This window comes from Emiliania huxleyi, assembly GCF_000372725.1.
Source record: "Emiliania huxleyi CCMP1516 chromosome Unknown EMIHUscaffold_20, whole genome shotgun sequence".
Lineage (NCBI taxonomy): Eukaryota > Haptophyta > Isochrysidales > Noelaerhabdaceae > Emiliania > Emiliania huxleyi.
The window spans coordinates 347,204-364,272 of record NW_005200600.1 but is presented as its reverse complement, the minus strand read 5'-3'; the positions used below and the strand labels follow the sequence as shown (position 1 = coordinate 364,272).

The 17,069-nt window shown below is 63.6% G+C and overlaps 5 protein-coding genes across 5 annotated transcripts in view; 3 read left to right on the top strand and 2 right to left on the bottom strand.

Moving 5' to 3' along the window:
* Positions 1 to 85, bottom strand: part of EMIHUDRAFT_99690 (hypothetical protein) — a gene marked incomplete at both ends in the record, with an annotated part of 7,052 nt that extends 6,967 nt beyond the window's left edge. The window contains one exon of the mRNA XM_005781626.1: positions 1 to 85. This exon is cut by the window's left edge and continues 388 nt beyond it. Within this exon, the coding sequence (XP_005781683.1) occupies positions 1 to 85 (85 nt within the window).
* A 1,066-nt stretch (positions 86 to 1,151) lies between these two features.
* EMIHUDRAFT_203830 (hypothetical protein) lies at positions 1,152 to 3,442 on the top strand (the record flags this gene model as incomplete). Its single annotated transcript, XM_005781625.1, has 3 exons — positions 1,152 to 1,780; positions 1,898 to 2,519; positions 2,972 to 3,442. The coding sequence occupies 3 exons, from the start codon at positions 1,152 to 1,154 to the stop codon at positions 3,440 to 3,442; spliced, it is 1,722 nt and encodes a 573-aa protein (XP_005781682.1).
* A 6,878-nt stretch (positions 3,443 to 10,320) lies between these two features.
* Positions 10,321 to 11,390, top strand: EMIHUDRAFT_353222 (hypothetical protein). The gene is given in 7 exon segments (XM_005781624.1): positions 10,321 to 10,366; positions 10,449 to 10,510; positions 10,574 to 10,734; positions 10,816 to 11,086; positions 11,088 to 11,294; positions 11,317 to 11,327; positions 11,373 to 11,390. 4 exon segments carry the CDS (start codon positions 10,334 to 10,336, stop codon positions 10,938 to 10,940), a joined length of 381 nt encoding a protein of 126 aa, XP_005781681.1. The 5' UTR covers positions 10,321 to 10,333; the 3' UTR covers positions 10,941 to 11,086; positions 11,088 to 11,294; positions 11,317 to 11,327; positions 11,373 to 11,390.
* A 2,142-nt stretch (positions 11,391 to 13,532) lies between these two features.
* Positions 13,533 to 14,952, bottom strand: EMIHUDRAFT_203825 (hypothetical protein; the record flags this gene model as incomplete). The annotated part of the gene is made up of 4 exons (XM_005781623.1): positions 13,533 to 13,709; positions 13,775 to 13,855; positions 14,036 to 14,582; positions 14,669 to 14,952. 4 exons carry the CDS (start codon positions 14,950 to 14,952, stop codon positions 13,533 to 13,535), a joined length of 1,089 nt encoding a protein of 362 aa, XP_005781680.1.
* An 871-nt stretch (positions 14,953 to 15,823) lies between these two features.
* On the top strand, positions 15,824 to 17,009 carry EMIHUDRAFT_434628 (hypothetical protein). The gene has a single exon (XM_005781622.1). The coding sequence runs from the start codon at positions 15,904 to 15,906 to the stop codon at positions 16,720 to 16,722; it is 819 nt and encodes a 272-aa protein (XP_005781679.1). The 5' UTR covers positions 15,824 to 15,903; the 3' UTR covers positions 16,723 to 17,009.
* Positions 17,010 to 17,069: the final 60 nt, after the last annotated feature.

The window sequence follows — 17,069 nt, the reverse complement described above, 5'->3', positions numbered from 1 at the left end:
GCAGCGCACCGTCGGCAGAGACGGCGACCTTCCCGCCCGAGTAGATGCGGCCGTAGCGCTGCAGCTGCGAGAAGGTGGTGGCCATGCGCAGGCGGGTGTACGCGGGTGTACGCGACGTAGCACCCCGCCTTCAGGCCGGCTGGGGCTGAAGAAAAATCACGCGCCTACTCGAGTACAAGTTCTCCCATCCCTCCCTTGGGTTGTGTGTTTTCTTTCTTTCTTTTAAGTGACCCGTATCCTCTTACCCAGATAGGATCCGAAGACGTAATTGTGTTTGTTGTCTGGTTGCCCAGATATGACGTAAAGAAAACCAAGCGGGCGCACCATCACCCGACCAGCGGACGGCGCGTGCGGAAGGCGGCGACTTGCCAGCGGAGCGACATGTTCGAGGCGAACGCCGGACGGTCATGTCTTGCATGCGCGAGAGGGGTGTATGCACTTCATCTCCAGTCAGTACCTTATCGACACAGCCAAAACGCGATGTATCCAGGAAATCAATCCAAGGAACGACAAACCGGCGATCGGCGACGGCGAATATCGGACGGCTAAATATCGGGCGCCCGCCTTCGCAATAGCATGCCCTGATGTATGCGTGGCTACACTCCATCTTCGCGGCGCCAACTACACTCCGAAGTGGCTACACTCCTAAGTGCTCGATTCAGGAAGCGGATGGCCAACGCAGAGCGCGCGTGGCGCACCAGTTCTTCAATTGCGCCCAAATCCAAAATCCAATAAATAAAACGGTCTCTCTAGAGTCTAGTGTGAGATGGGTAAAAAGGAACAGGTCCCCGCCCTTGCGATCTTTGTGCAGGGTTCTTTGTGGGTGTGGTCGGCGACTAGCCCCCATGTTACATGTACTTGTTGCTAGTTTTTTTTGCGACTACCGAAGCAAAAACAAAAACACAGTAGGTCGGGACGGGAAGCCGATCAAAAGAAGAATTTTGATCTGACTCGCACGACACTGGGCACTTAAAATCCCTGTGTGGTGGCGGCGTGCCGTCCTCCCATCACTCTCAACAACAATCAATCACTCTGTGGCTGTCTGTTTTCTTTCTTTCCGCGCCCTTGTCGTGCCAGCCTGCTGTGAGAGAGGCTTGTGTGTTGCCGACAGCCCTCGTCGATGGTCTGATGAAGACGGCGGCGATGCGGTGATGCGCTCCAGCTGGGCGAACGGGATGCGGGAGGGGTACCCCCCCGGACCCAGCAGCTCGACGGCGGCGAAGGGACGACACTTGCCGGCGGACGGTGGCTCGCCGCTCACCGAGGCGGAGGCGGAGCTGCTAGCGGAGCTCTCCTCGCCACCGCGCGACATGCAGACCACCCTGCAACCGTCTCAGAAGTACACGCGTGCCCACCCGCGGCTCGCCTTTCCGCTGCTTCTGCTGCTCGTGCTGGCGGCCCTCCGCAACCTCCTCCCGGCCGAGCACAGCCTTGATGCGTTTCCCGACTCTTCGCTCGACCTCGTCACGCCCGACTTGTCGCTCGACCTCTTCACGACAGATGACTCGCCGGTTGGAACATACACCGCGATGCCCGACGTGCAGCCGGACACCGAGCGCGTGGATCTGCCTCCCGGCTGCCGGCCTCTCACCCGCCAGTGGTCCGCTCTGATCGAGGAGGCCATCAACCGGTACATCGGGTCGCTGCAGCTGCCTTCTGCGCCGTCACAGGGCCGGTCGCGTCTTTGGCTGGGCCCCGGGGTGTCCGCGATTCTCTCGCAGCAAGTGACCGAGTCGATAGCGGTGGAAAAGACGCGATCCGCGGCCTGCTCCGAGAAAGAGTACCAGAGGGAGAGGGCGACCCCCCCGCCCCCGGCGCAGCCGCCGCCGCCGCCGCCGCTGCCGCCGCCCGCAGACTGCTGGTATCCGTGTGGGCATCGTGCGGGCGCGTGCCCCAGCTTTTGTGGCAACGGCAGCGCCTGCTGCAAGCAGGGCAGCAACGACCCGCTCCCTTGCCCCGCATCGATGCCGGACTTCCCAGTCCACACGTGCGTCGCTGTCGACGGCCGCGGGCTTGGCGCGCTGGGGGGTAGGGCGGTGTCCCTCACACTGCGGGAGTGGGCACTTCAGCAGCTAGCGGCGGCGGACAAGGTGGCGGCAGAGGATCTCCGGGCGGTGCCTGCGGTCGACGTGCCGGCGAACAGCTCCCGAGCTCTCTCGCTTCTCTCCAAGCTCTTCGGCGAGCAGATGCAGTCCCTCCTCGGGGCAGGGAGCCCCGTCAAGACACTCTTTGACTCGGACCGCATGTCGCTCATCATCCGGCTTTATGGAGTCCGCGCCAAGGTGCGCCTGCGGTACACGCTAGAGGACACGCTCGCGACGAAGCTCGTCCTCGGGCAGGGGAGCGGCGACATCGAAGCCGAGGCCATCGGGCTGCTGCTCTTTGACCGGATTGAGCTGAACGACTTCTTCTTGTCGGCCGGGAAACGAGGCGCGATCAAGAACTGCTTCGGGGCGTTCGGCATTCAGACGCTGGTCGTGACGGGCGCCATCGACCGGGTGGAAAACTCGTCCTCGCCGGTCAATTCGGCCTCTCTCGCGCGCGAGCTCTGCATCGGGCCGTAGAAGCGGAAGACGTAGTCTTGTCGTCCAACTAGCGCTCGAGAGGACCCGCGCATTCCGCTGCACTCGACCGCATTCCGCCGTCTTCATAGCATCGTACCCCATTGCGTTCACATGATGCTCTGGATACTCTGCACAAGACCGCACTCCCGCCCCGATGTTGGGGTATTCAGCACGTAGGCTTCGGGCCTGACCCCGAGACGTGGGATCCCGCATTCGGCCCACGGCCCGAGGGACTCGTCGCCAGCATCAACGCTGCGCTCGCCGAGATCTTTTGGCCGATCTCCGGCCTCAGCTCCCTCAGCGCGAACTCAGAGGCGGCGGCGGCGGCGGCGAGCGGCGCCCTCGCCGACGCGGCAGATGCTTTCGTGCAGGCGACACACACTGAGCCGGCCGTGGATGCGGTGCAGGACGTGGTGGTGCAGGTCGCAGGTGGCCTTTGGAGCGGCACGCACATCGACACCGTCGCTTGCGCGCCCGGCTCGCCGACGTTTCGCAGCGGACTCTGCAAGACGCACGAGGGCACGACCGAGACGGAGCGGCTGGACGACGAGCGGATCCCGTCGGACCAGTGTGGCGCGTGTCCGTGGACGGCCGACTACGCGTGCCCCAAATCGCCCACGCCCGGCAACTTGGGGTACGCGTGGGACGACGGCAGCCCGTGCTTCCAGTACTGTTGTTGCGAGTGCGGCTGGGTGGAGGAGTACGCGTGCGCTTGGTCCGAGACGCCCGGCAGCAGCGGGTACGCGCGTGACGATGGCAGCATCTGCTATGCCATGTGCTGCCGACCGCCGGAGCCCAATAACCACAACACGGAACTGGCGGTCGGCGGGGTGGTGGTGGTGGCCGCTACGGCGGCCGCCGTGGTGTTTTTGGGGTAGCAGTCCAGGTGTGTCTGTGCGTCACCATTCTGTCGTCGCTAGAGTACAATTGTCTGACAGGTTCGGCACCGGGGGGCCCGCCTCGGCATACAAAATCTGCCTGCGAATTTCGCGGCTCACAGCTGCCGACCTTTTAAAGCCCGCCGCAATTTTCTTCTTTTCTGGGCCCGGACGGCCGACCAAAAGCGGGAGGCGACCCTGCAGCTAAGGGAGAACAGACCCCCTGGACAGGCACCGAGGCGCGCGATGTCGGTGATGGACCCGCCCAGCCCAGCCGGCCGCCGGTGGTGGTCGGTGGTACGTGCGAGGTACCGTGAAGAGATCGGCGCTCCCTCGTCCAGAGGTATGTTGCACGAGCCCGCTCCGCCCTCCTTGGCTCTTGCAAAGCAGAGAGCGGAGAATCGACTGGTGTTGGATCCTGCGACTGGCGAGACGTTCGCACGCAGCCGCCGCGCGGCCAAGCTGGCCGACTTTGAGGCGCTCGGGACGGGCGCATACACGTATATATCTCTGCTGCACCGGCTGCGTGCCTATTTTGCGCTCCTCGCGCTCTTATCCGTCTCGTCGATGGTGTCCAACGCGTACGGCGATGAGCTCGCGGACAAGCAGACCAGCCTTCAGTCCTGGCTCTTTACCGGCACCTCGCTCGGTAACGCCGACCAGGTCGCGCCGGCCTACGGTGCCACCGAGTTCCTCATCTCGTGCATCATGACGGCGTACCTCTTCTTCATGGCCGCGGCGCTTCGGCGCGACGCGCGCCGGGTCGAGCACAAGCACGTGACGCCGGCGGACTTCACCGTGCAGGTGAGCGGCCTCCCGCGCCACCTCACCGCCGCACCAATCAAGCGTGCGCTCGAGGCTTCGCTTGAGCTCCGCGGGCCTCACGTCGCCATCACGGTGCCGTTGCACCAGCGAGAGCTCATCTTGGTGCACCGCGAGATCCGGCTCATCTCAGAGAGGCGCGAGGCGTACAGCACCGACATCCACGGCTTACAAGCTGCGCTCCAGCGGAACGGCCGACTCTCGCCGCGTGCTGCGACTCGGCTTGAGCAGCTGCGCAAAGCCCTGGCCAAGGTGAGCGCCTTGCGGGAGGAGAAGCTGGACAAGGCGGCGAAGCTCGCGGCCACCTACGGCGCGGAAGGGCCAACTAGCGCGGGCGTCGCCTTCATCACTTTTGCTAATGCAGCCGACGCCATCTCGCTCGTGAAACAAGGCTTGATGAAGCTTCCCGAGATTCGGCCAGAGCCCTTCCTCTGTGGACGCGCCGCTGAGCCCTCCGACATCATCTGGGAGAACCTTGGCAGCACCGACGGGATGGCGCGCCAGATCCGCGGCACCATCTACATGTCGTTGCTTTCCCTAGCGGGGGCGGCCATCATCGGCTTCACCGCATACGTCCAGCCCAAGGTGCTGGAGGCGCAACACAACCACGCGGCAGACACATTCATAAACTTTTTTGGCACCACCATCCTGATCTCGGGATATCTCGTCGTCTTCATCGTGGTCCCGATCGTCGAAGTCTCCCTGATGCGGCACATCTCCGTCACGCAGAAGGAGGTGTCGCAGGCGATCTACGCCGCCAGTTCGGGAGAGTGCAGAGGTAGGTGCTCCGAGCGCTCACACAACACGCTCCCACCTAGGTGCTCAAGCTCGTCGTGTTCCAAGTGATGGCGACGATCTCGACCATTGGGTCGTTTGTGGCCGACACGGCCCTCTCGCTCAACCGCGACTGGTACATCTTGGGCGGTTTCATGCTTGTGAACGGCATGATGGTCGACCTGTTCATGATCACGTGCATTGTCCAAGGGTGGGGCTTGATCCGCAACGTCGGCCGAATCTTTTACGCGCCCAAGGCGCTCACCCAGCTCGAGATGGACGCTCTCTACGCCGGGGACGGCGCGGATATGTACGTGGTCGACCGCCTGCAGATCGTGACCAAGTTCGCGGTCATGTGCTACATCTGCTCCGCCGCCATACCGTTGCTCCACTGGGTCGTCCTCCTCGTTATCGTCGTCTCGATCGCGATCGACGAGACTAACCTCCTGCATCGGCTCCACCCCGCGCCGCGGACCGACGAGTCTTGTGTGAAGGTGGTGCTCACATTTGTGATGCCACTCGCTGTGCTGCTGCACCTCTGCATGGCGCGCGTGTTCTTCGCGCAGCTGCGAGACGCTGAGAAATTACCCGATTTGACTGCGGTGGAAGCCTTTGTCAAGTCGCTCCCCAACGTGTCGATGTGGGGCGACCTAATTGGCTTCCGCACCGAGGCGGACGCGGGACTTGACTTTGTCTCCTGGAGCATGTGGGTCAACCTGCCGTTTGTGCTGCTCTTCATCTACCGCGAATGGCGGCCTTTGTGGCCGGGGGGGACAGGGGTGGCCACGCCGCAAAGCGGGCCGACGAATACAAACATTGACGGCACGCAGCGGGGGACGAGGGCGCCGCAAATAAAGACTCGTGGGCGGCAGAAGCAGCGCACTAGCCCCGGCGACGGGTTGAGCAACCTCCCGCGCCATTTGGTTCATGCGGCTGCGGGCTCGTTCAATGGCCTCTTCACCTCCTTCCACAACGAAGCGCTCGACCTTAAGTACACCGACCTCGAGGATCACTACCGTGCCTCGCGCCGAGAGGCAGAGCTTCAGTACGACCCGCCGGACACATCGAGCCTGCTGGAGGAGCTGCAAAGGCGGCGGGACGGCCACAAAGGAGGATACTCCGGTGACGAGGGGGACCGTCTGTGATTTTTTCTTCACTAAACTGCGGCCGGAGAAATATCACACGATGGGGTCCCGTACCATGCGGAATCGACCCCCTCAAGTGCTCAACCGCACAAGGAAAAGAGGGGAGCGCGCCAGTGGCCCAGCGCTGCCGCCCTGCGCAGCGCGCTGCGCCGCCGGCACGCGCGTTGGCATACGGCATACCCGGTAGTCCGGGGTAGAAGGCTGTGGCAACACGAGGCCGCAAGTATGGTGCGTGATGTTCTTTCCACGGCGGATTTCAGGCATGCTCGCGGTGCGTGGGAGGCCCGACTGTCACTGAACCTGCGCGTTTTGTCAGAGCGCTGTTTGGCCAGCGCTTCCTCTCCGTCGCGGTGTTCATCTCAAACCCAGTCGAGAACGACGTGAGGTGCTTCGGGTGACCCTGCAGGATGTATCCACGATCGTCTGCGATGAAGCTGGTTCGGTGGCTCACGCCCTTGGGCTTGGCACACGCATGTTTCGCACGGCCATCTGCTGGCACTTCCCAGTTGTTGTTGCGCCCTTGTCGCAGCGTAGTGCTATCGAACTGCCCTGCGAAGTAGATCGTGGACATAGTGCCACGGGTTTGCGCTCGCGTGCGTCTACGCACGATGTCGTTTCGCCGAGGACCCGAACCCCGGCCGAAACACCTCGCTTCACAATAATACCGGACGCGACCGGCCTCGAAGGGTCTTATGGGGATCCGGCCTCCCCGCGTACGGCGAAACCCCTCAATATAAGAGCACCGACCACTCAAGGAAGCAACCCGACTATCGGTAAAACACCTCTCCGACGGACGCGCTCGACTATCTAGATATGAAAGTTTCCCACACAACCCCTTCTCTCTTTTCTCCCAGTACGTACTCTCTCCCAGTACGCTAAAAGTACGTGCACTTACCTCTACAAAGCGGCCGCGGGCCGGGAGAGTTTTTGAAAACCAACAAGAAATCTCCCTCCCGGAGGGGTGATTGATTAGCAGCTGAACGTGCGTGTATGTGCATGTGTGTGTACAACATGTGTATGTGCATGTGCATGTGCATGCACATGTGACCTACCTACCAGTACCAGTGTAGATGTAGTACATGTATAGTTAGACGAGCGTCATCTTGTTGAACAGGCCGAGTTCGCGGTTTTGACTAGGGTTTTGAGCGCCCAGCACAGACTGACCGACCGGATGTAGGGCGTGGGGTTTTGTCTCAGAGTTGCATGCATGCCCGCCAACCAGCAAGGCCTCGCACCGTCTCCTCCCCCCGCGTCGCCGAGTCATCCCCCCCCATCGGTTGTTCGCGCGTGGCCTCTTCCACCCGGATGGTGTACGCCCTCCTCACCGCCGAAGCCGTGTGTTGCAGTCCTGCTAGGGTGTTCACCGCCACGTCCTTGGCCAGATTGGTTGCCGGGTCCATCGTTCCGCACCCCCCCAGCTCCGGTGGGAGCAGCACCATCTCCATCGCCGCCGAGCGCTAAGTGGTGAGCGTGATGGGGGCTAGTCGGAGGGCCCGCATCGACGCCCGAGCGGCCACTACACGGGCCGTCTCCAACACCTCGGGGCCCGGGGGGTGGGCCACCCACATCAGCTTCACTCGCTGGTACAGCACCCCAGCCGCTGCTAGCGTCGTCACAGGGAAGTTCGGTTGGATGGATGCCGTGCTGCTGTCAAATGCCATAGCCGTCCTGCGCGCCACTGCATCCTGCTCCCCCCAGAACCGCCCCGGCCCGCCTTCCCCGCCCCCCCGAGCGCTAAGATGTGCTCAGAGGTAGCGGGCTGACCCCCTGGACGTCTCTGGCCCCTTCCCAGTGCTCGTCGCCTTGCGGGATGGCTTGTCACCGTCGTGTCGGATTGCTGACTACTCCCTCAACGCTGAAGAGCCTTTGCGATTTGCATCGACTAAATACATCTTCACGATGGCTTGTCACCGTCGTGTCGGATTGCTGACTACTCCCTCCAAGCTGCGGCACGCGGCACAATCTCCCAAGCTGCGGCACGCGGCATCAAGCTACCAAGCTACCAGGCTCAAGCCATCAAGCTACCAGGCAGCATCCAGGCTGCAGGCACAGGGTTGACAGGGGTGTCCCTCTCAGAGTGCCAAGCTACCAGGCTCAGGCCATCAGACTACCAGTCTATCAAGCTATCAAACTACCAAGCTGCGGCACGCGGCATCCAGCTATCAAACAACCAGGCTCAGGCTACCAGGACAGCCCTGACAGCTCCTGACACAGCCCCTGACAGCCCCCCTCCCCGGGGGAATGGCTACCCAGCTGTCGCAGGAGGCGGTGGAGAATGACCTCCAGACTGACCCGGAGAATCACCTCCACCCAGCCCCACCTCAGCACCCCTATTATCACACTCTCCCCCCCCACAGTGACGAATAGTCTACCTATATCCCTATATTCCCACACCCTGTGCAGTGGCACGTCTCGCCACCTAGATCCCTAATATGGCACCTTGGGCGCCGAATAGGCGCCCAAATATTGGCACGTAATAGTTCCCTCCTCTCTTCGAGGCGTCGTCATGTGACACCTTGATGCTCCCCGCTGAGGCTGCGCCCCAGCATTCCCGGTGTTGCACTACACCATTCCCTTAAACCACTCGGATACGAGTTCCTTATACCAATCCTACAGTCGTCTGAGACGGCACCCGGATCGAGGATGGCTTTACAGCCTCACCCGCGATCACCAGTACAGCAGAGCCGTGTACGCGGCTCACCACTCACACCTGCTGGGCACCAACCTTTGGGTCCAGATGACTATCCCTCTGCAGAAGAGGGAAGAGGGACGCCTCGCGATACTACAGAGGGCCTCGACCAGGATACTTCTTGCTGGTCAGACCACTCCAATCCCCACCACAAGAACGCCCCCTCTACTCGGAGCTAACAGACACACAACACTGTACTCCACGCACGTACACGGATACGCCTCATGTGCTCTCGTACAGGAATTTTCTTTATTTTATTTTTCTTGATCGCAAATTTCCGCGCCCTGAAATGGCTGGCCGAGGCCGCGGGCGCGGACGCGGCGGCATGCCCATCAACTTTCCCGACGGCGTCCTCTGCCGCGAGCCGGGCTCTCGCCGCCGGGCGCCGCTCCAGCCGCCGGCGACGTGGGACGGCCGCGGGTACGAGACTGCGCGTGACACCGACCTGCTCGCGGCGTGGCGGACGCTGCGAGAGCACCCGGCGGCCGTGGCGAGTCGCATAACCCGCGCGACGCGTGTGCGCGGCGTCGCGCGCTACTCGGACCGCGGCGCCGCCAGGCCGCACTTGACCGCGGGCGCGTTTGCCGCGTCCGAGCACTGCACGCTGCGGGTCGGGGAGCACTATCCGGCGGAGCTCAACCCGAGCAGTGCCGCGCGGTCGGCCAAGCGCGCGCGCGCCGCGGCCGGGCCGGGGCTCAGGCTGCTCCGCGGCGCGTCGTGGGCAGCGGCAACCGAGCTCGAGGCGCTGGAGGCGGCCGCGCAGGCAGGTGCGGAGGGGGAGGGTTCTGCGAGCGAGGTGGAGGAGGGGGAGGAGGGAGCGGAGGAGGGAGCGGCCGGCCGCCGGGCGGACGGCTCGAGACGCGACCGCGACGACGGCGACGGCGAGGGCGACGGCGAGGAGGACGGGCTCGAGGAGGACGAGGACGCCATCCTCGGCGACGAGAACGGGTTCGACGGTTTCGAGGACGGCGGAGACGACCTCGACTCGGGCGGCGAGGACGAGCCCGAGTACTGACACACGCGCTCCACCTCCATTTGTGATTTTGACTGCCTCCGTGTAATAAGGCGTGAGAATCTAATGTATGTCGTCCTATGTCGTCTCTCGGTCTCGCTCGCGCCTGGCGCGTGGCGGTGGCGCGTCTCTGCCTCTCGTCTCTCTCCGCTCGCGGGCGCTGCTCTCAGACTCATACCCCCCTACTCCACGAAGAGAGAAGACGGCCTGTGCGTGTGCCGCGCTTCGAGGTAAGCCGTGATTGAGCCATGACCGCTGACCTTGAGACGCTGCGCTCCTCGGAGCGTCGGCTCCAGCACGAGCTCGCGCAGCGGCGGCGGCGGGAAACCTCGTTTATGCTGCGGATCGCAGTCAAGGAGCGCGAGGCGTGCGAGGCGCAGGAGGCCCTCAAGCGCGCGGCAGTGAAACCGCAGCACCGGCAGGTGGAGACGCTCATGCTCGACCCGGCAATGGCGGGCGAGATTCGCCGGCTGCGCGAGGAGGTCTGCCATCCCTCCAGCCCCCATTTGCTCGACTGCCCAGGTGAGAAAGTGCGCACCCTCGCCCGTTTGTTTTGGATCTCAGTTGAAGGCGTCGCAAAAGCGAGAGGCCGCGCTGCGCGACGAGCTCGAAGCGTCTCAATTCCAGTGCGCGCGCTCACGACGCGGCCCATCGGAAGCGCTCCCTACCCACGCGGTGCTCCCTGGCAGGTCGGGATCGATTGCCGGAAAGAAGCTGGTGCAAAAGTGCCGCGAGCTCCAGTCGGAGAACGAGCAGCTCGGCAAGGACGTGAGCGAGGGGCGGATGCAGCAGCTGCGTGCCGAGGTGGGAATGCACAAGGACTATGCGAGCGAGCAGCGCAAGTCGATAGGCGCGCCTCCCCTCCCCACCCTCCCTCCCCTCTTCGGGCCCAGCCCGTCCTCGCTGCGACGCGCCGGCCTCACTCCAGTAGGCGAGATGCGCGAGTGGATCGAGCAGCTGAGCGACGAGCTAGAAGTTGCGCAGGGCACCATATTCTCCTTGCGGCGCGAGCTCAAGGACGAGAAGGCGATGCGCGAGAGGTCCTCGCGCGATTGACCGCGTGCCTGCCTGCCCCTCGCCCCGACCGGGAGCAACCGTAAATGAGCCGTGAGATTGTCCCTCTTTTGATCGAAGAAACCCGAACGCGCGGAGCTGCCCGCATCTTTGATTTTCTGTGTGAGTGTTGAGGTGATGCGACGCTCACACCACACCCGCCCATCATGCCTGCATCATTCCTGCACGGTCGCTCTGCCCGGTCTGTGGTCGCGGGGCGTGTGGGGCGAGATCTGACATGGCGGCGCGCTTGAATGAGCGCCTTCGATCGTCTCGCGGCGACTGCTCGCAGGCCGGGCGGCCAGAAACTGTGCCAAGCAGCCATCCGCCGAAGCGAGCGCGCCGGCGGCGGTCCGCGCTCGGCTCAGTGTCTTCAAGCCCGCCGGTGGGCAACGATTGACATGCGGACAGCCTCGCCCCCCCCCCCCCCCCAACGAAACACCCAATCTCTGCACCACTCGTACCCCCGCACCATCTCCGTCGCTTGGTTCCATAACCTCTGCCACCACCGGGAGGCGGCCAGGGCTTCATAGACTCGGTCGAGAGACCCCAGATTGGCATCCATGCCTCTCTGCGCAGGGTGGCCCGCCACAAGGACCCCTGGAATTGCGACTCTCCGCTTTCTTTCCCAGTTTTCGCTGTGTTTTTTCTTTTTCGAAAATCAGCTTCTGGCGGTCCCGGCGTCCCGCTCAGTGGGTTCGGTAGGTAGGTACGCGGTAAAGACGACAGCTCTTGAACGGCGGCCAGATGCTTGGGTTTGCAGTCCTCTCCCGGCATCGCGCCCCGGGTCCCTGCCTTCTACTCTCACCGTCGCCACAGCCTCGGAGGCTGCGGGGTCACCTTTGCTGCTCGGCAGCAACCTACGACTCGAATGAATGGTGGGATGCGCGCGCGGCGGTTGAGGAGGAGCACGTTGACGAGGAAGAGAGAGGTCCAGACTCCTCCTCGCGCTGGCTGAGGCTCGCGGGCTGCGACGTGCTGCCTGCGCCTCCCGGCGCTCCTTGCAATGGCGTGATCCACTTTGTCGGCGGCGCGCTTGTCGGCAGCGCGCCGCAGCAGGCCTACGGTCCATTCCTAGAGGGCGTGTCGGACGCCGCGGGCGTGTGCATCGTGGGGACGCCATGCACCGGCCTCGAGACGGGCCTCGATCACTGGCAGGCCGCTTCCGAGGTCATGCTGCGCTGGAGTGCAGCGACGACAGGCGCGCAACCCCCAGCCCCATCCTTCTACCCTCCGCTGCATCTGGTCCCTCCGCACCTGCCGCCTCCCCCACACCCGCCCCCTCCGCACCTGCCGCCTCCTCCGCACCCGCCCGCTCCGCACCCTGCTGCAGACCTCGACGCCATGCTCGCCGCTCGCGAGCAGCCGCCGCTCGCGCAGCTGCCGGTCTTCGGATGTGGCCACAGCCTCGGCGCCAAGATCCTCCTCCTGCTCGGCTCGGACGCGCGGCTCGCCGAGGCGATCGGCCCGCGCCGCGCCAATGTGCTCCTGAGCTTCAACAACTTTCCGGCTCGGCAGAGCGTGCCGCTGCTCGAGCAGGCTGTCGGTCTCGGGAAGGACAGTGGGCCGGTCGGCGCTCTCGCACGCTTCGGCGCGCAAAACGCCGCGGCGGTGCTCGCGGGGAACGCGGGCCTCGGCGAGGCGCTCGGCGCCGGGGCGAGCAGCGGCTTGCGCGGGGCGGCGAGCGCCGTCCGGCAGGGCGACTTTGGCGAGAGGCTGAGCAGCGGGCTCGGGGCGCTGGGCGTTGGTGGCGTGAGCGGCGGCGGGGTGGCGTCCGACCTGGCGGGTGGGCTCGACCAGCTCGCGAGCGGTCTCGGCTGGGCGAGCGAGCTCCTCGGCGCCACGAGTCAGCGGGCGGCGGAGGCTGCCGCTCCCGCCTCCACTGGCGGCCTCCCGCTCGACGACGAGTTCACGCCCGGTCCCGCGGAGACGGACGAGGCGGTACGCCGCAGGTACGGTGTCGGCCGGAATCTGCTCGTCCGCTTTGCTGACGACGGCATCGACCAGAGCAGCGGCCTCGCGCGCCTTCTTCAGTCGCGTTTCACCGACGAGGTGACGGGCATCGGCGGGCGGCTCGACTTCAGGAAGCTCGAGGGCACGCACGTGACGCCGAACGCGCCTCGGCTCCCCAGCGACGCCGAGATCAGGCGCATCCTGTCGGCGGCGGGCATGCCTCTAGACCTCGCAGACGCGGTGGGCGGCATCCGGGAGGTAGCGTCCAAGGCGGCACGGGAGCGCGAGACGGCGAGCAAGACTGTCGCGGATTTTGTGCAGTCGGAGACGCAAAAGGCGAGGGAGGGCTGAGAGATGCTGCACGCGCAGCGAGTTTCATGTTCTTACATGCACATGCATGCACATGCACATGCACATGCACATGTGCATGTGCATGTGCATGTACGGGTCTCGGCTCTCCATAATGACGAGAGGTAGAACGCGTAACTTTACTTGTGAGTTGTGTATACAGCGAGAGTAACACCCAGAGAGGGCTGGACCTGGACGCTGGAGAGAGGAGAGCGAAAATACGATAAACGGGAGAAAAAAAGGTGGAAGGCGTCTTTTTTATGGTCGTCCTCTGGTCGCCCTCGCCTTTACGTATTACGACGCCGCGAGAGTTGTCAGCGTGGCATGTCGGCGAGCACGGGGCTGCACTCGCGATCCTGGCCCTCCGGGTGCGGACAGCGCGTGCGTGTAGTACCAGTGGTACTGCGCTGACGGCGCGATGGCGACGCGTGCTCCGCGCGCGGCTCCGCACGCGCATGGCAGACTCGTGGCCTAGGCCATGAGAGGAGGCAGCGCTGAGTGGTTTGGCATAGATTCGCAGACACGGAATCAACGACCCATGCCTGCAGCCAGCGAAACGCGGTCTGCGACTGCGGAGGCGGTAGAGCAGCCGCCCGCAGGCCCAGCCGGTGAAGCACCTATGTAGTACAGCATGAATCGTGCTCTGATTGTGTTGTGCATACTCCTCCGCGCTGGCGCTCGCATGCCATCGGAAACGACAGTTGGTCTCGGTCAGAGTAGCATGCAATCTCGCTCAGCCAGGCACAGCCCAGCGCAGCGTTGAGGTGCCGGCAGCTGGTAGATGAACCGTCGCGCACAAAGTAGGCGCTGTCGATGAGTGCCGCCGTTGAGAACGCATCGATCTCCGGGACCGCGGCGCGATACTCCGCCAGCTGAGTATGGACCGTGGAGAGCGAGTCGGACACGGACTTCCGCGACCGTGCGGACTTGATCACAGTGTCGGCATGCAGCGCGAGGGTGAGGCTGCTCGGTGGCAGCCGGGAGGCGCGCTTTCCAAACGCGTATCGATGTGGCGGCAGCCGCAAAAACGTTGCGCATGCGCCGCCTGTCGCATTCCTCGCCGTCAGGTGAAAGTCGAACGGGCGCACGCGCCCTGGCTGCAGCTTGCCGTCCGCCCAGAGCAGCACTCGCGCCCACGGGAAGAAGCGGTCGCCCAACATCTTGAAGATCTTTACATTGCGACGCATGGCCGGGCCAGCAAAGGGAAGCTGCGCTGCATCGAGCGCAACCTGCACTTGCGCCTCGTTTTCGGTGAGCAGAGGGGCGGGAGACGGCGGCGGCGGCGCGAGCACGAAACGAAAAAAGCAGCCGGCCTCAATGACGGGGGGACGATTTGTCGGAAGCCTGAGGAAGCAAACGCGGTCGGTAGTGATGAGAGGGTGCACCCCTCGGGGATGTTGACTGGCAGCAGATAGCGCGCGCGCACGCACCAGCCGGTTGAGAGGGACGCCGAGTAGCCGACAAACGAGTGACACCGCTGGGCGTACTTCTGAGCCAGGACGTCTGTAATCCATCTCAAGTATGCAGTGGCGTTTGACGATGAGCAAAAGGAGCACTGAGGCAGGCCGCCGCCATCGCAGTCCGGGGTCGCAAGCCAGTCGCGAGCGCCCGAATTGCACGCGTGAAAGTCGTTCGAGGGGGTGGGGCAGCGCCGCGGCGGCGCACGCTCTTGAGGCGCGCGGCCGCACGCGTGCTGAGGCCGAGGCACATACATTTCGTTCCGAACAAACACGTGCGGCAGTTCTCCAAAAACGAGAAGAGACTTTTGCGATGAGTGAAATAGAATTTTCAGTGTACGTACTTATAGCTTACTGGGAGAAAATCTCTCTCAGTGTATGTAGCTCTTACGTAATTTTACAACAAAACTCCCTCGCACGACACTGGGCACGGGAAGACTGGCAGAAATAGAAAGCGCGAAAGCCGGCTGAGGTCCCTAGAGCCTAGTCCCTGCAAGCAAGGCCTGAGGGCGGCTCGCCTGAGGCCAAGTAAGATAATGAGCACCTCCATGTTTCACCTCGCCACCCACCCACAGAAGCCGTCGGCTCGACGCGCATCACGCACCCACCCACCCTCACGGGATGATTCTTGCGCGTTGAGGGCCAGGCCCGGCAGCAGCATATGGGGCAAGTCTGAACGTCGACGAGAGTGACCGAGTGGCCCAGGGTAGCGTTGGTACCATGCCAACCTCATTGTACACTGACAGAAAAGGAAGAGGCTGTCGGAGTACGGAGAGAGAGAGTTTGTTGTTGGCTTTCGTAACACGTAACTTCCACCTGAGTGGTGAGTTGTAGCTATGTTGTTAGCCGGTGAGTGCTGAGAGTTATCAATTTAGTACTTGTGAGCTCACAACACTACACTGTGGGGGGGGAGAGAGAGATTTTGTGTGGGGGGTGCCCGAGCATGATGTATGTGCGCGTCTATGCGTGTGTGGGACAGACGTTGTTGTCCTATGCGCGGGGCTTCCCGCGGGGACCGAACGTAACAGCAGCAGCAACAGCAGAAAAAGAAACAGGGCGAAAAAACCAGCTGGAGTTAAGGGAGTACACGTACGAGACGCCCTAAACGCCCTTACTGGAGTCACTGACAACCTGAGGGCGGCTCGCCTGAGGCCTGACTTTGCTCACGGCTCGCCTGAGGCCTGACTTTGCTCGCCTGCCTGACTTTGATGGCGTCCCACGGCGAGGCTCTCCACAACGAGGCGGCGAGCATCCTTCTCCAGATGGTCTCGCCACCGCCTCCGCGTCCGTTGGTCAACCTCTCGCCTCCGCGAGCTGCTGTCGCCAGCGTCTCGCCGGCAGCCCTCCTCACGCCTCGACGGAGCAGTCCAGTACTTCCATCGCGCGCCCGCGAGCTTCTTTCGGCGTCGTCGACCTCAGGACTCGCGCTCCAGCTGTCTCCAGGGCAGATGAGCGGGCGCAAGCGGGCGCGGTCCACCCACGTCAAGCAGCCCGCCCACGTCCGTGGAGGCATCGACAAGAGCCAGTGCGCAAGCTACTGCGCGCGTTCGGGCTGGTGCGCGAACTGTACCAAGTCTCGCCCGCCCGCCACTCGCGAGCTCGCCGCGATGTCGCCCGCTTCCTCTAACGCGGCGCCGCCGAACTCTGTCTTTCGTACGGAGCGACTTTACAGGGCGCGAGCCGCGTGGAAGTCGCTGCTCGAGCAGGTCCCGCCGCCGGGCAGTCGGCAGGTCTGGCTGCCCCCACGCGAAATCGTGTTCACAGCCACTGAGCACGGGATCCTGCCTTCCACCGCCCTCGCGCTGCGCCAGTCGTACGCTGTCTGCAGCACCGAGCAGGCCCGCGGCGGAGGGCAGTCGGCAACTGCGGAACTCTGCGCCGTGCTGTCTGCCGTGGGCTCCACCTTCATCGCCTCGGTCGACGAGAGCTTGCAGAGGAGCATGGTGGGCTTCCCGCCCGCGGCCCCACGCAATTTCATGCCGCTCGCGCAGCAGACTGTGATCGCCACCTCTCGCTGCCTGCCATGATCGGATGTCGACAACCAGACACAGGGGGTCGCACACCTCAAGTTGCATCCGTCTGACACAAGAGGAGTGCGCGACCCCCGGCTAGCACCCCTGTCAAGTAGGAGCGGTCATATGTAGACGTCGGCCAGCACTCTCGTGTGCTCTGGGGGGAGGCGGGGGCCCTGGAGGGTATCCATGCGGGGGGGAGATGGGGTCCCACGGCTCGCCGCAGGCGCCGATTTTTCCGGACTTTTTTCTTTTTTGCGCGATTTTTTTACTTGTTTCATGGGAATTCGCTGTAGAGCTCTACTTGCGGCCATGCTATCACGCCTTGCGACAGCCTGTCGGCGCTGCTGACCGTGCAATGC

What these genes read in the sequence shown, in the direction of transcription:
- EMIHUDRAFT_353222 (XM_005781624.1), top strand. Translation starts at nt 10,334, where the DNA reads ATGGCGGGCGAGATTCGCCGGCTGCGCGAGGAG. An exon ending in CTCGAAGCGTCTCAATTCCA is followed by an intron (nt 10,511 to 10,573) that starts GTGCGCGCGCTC and finishes GCTCCCTGGCAG; the next exon opens with GTCGGGATCGATTGCCGGAA. An exon ending in CGAGCAGCGCAAGTCGATAG is followed by an intron (nt 10,735 to 10,815) that starts GCGCGCCTCCCC and finishes TCACTCCAGTAG; the next exon opens with GCGAGATGCGCGAGTGGATC.
- EMIHUDRAFT_434628 (XM_005781622.1), top strand. Translation starts at nt 15,904, where the DNA reads ATGGCGTCCCACGGCGAGGCTCTCCACAACGAGGCGGCGAGCATCCTT.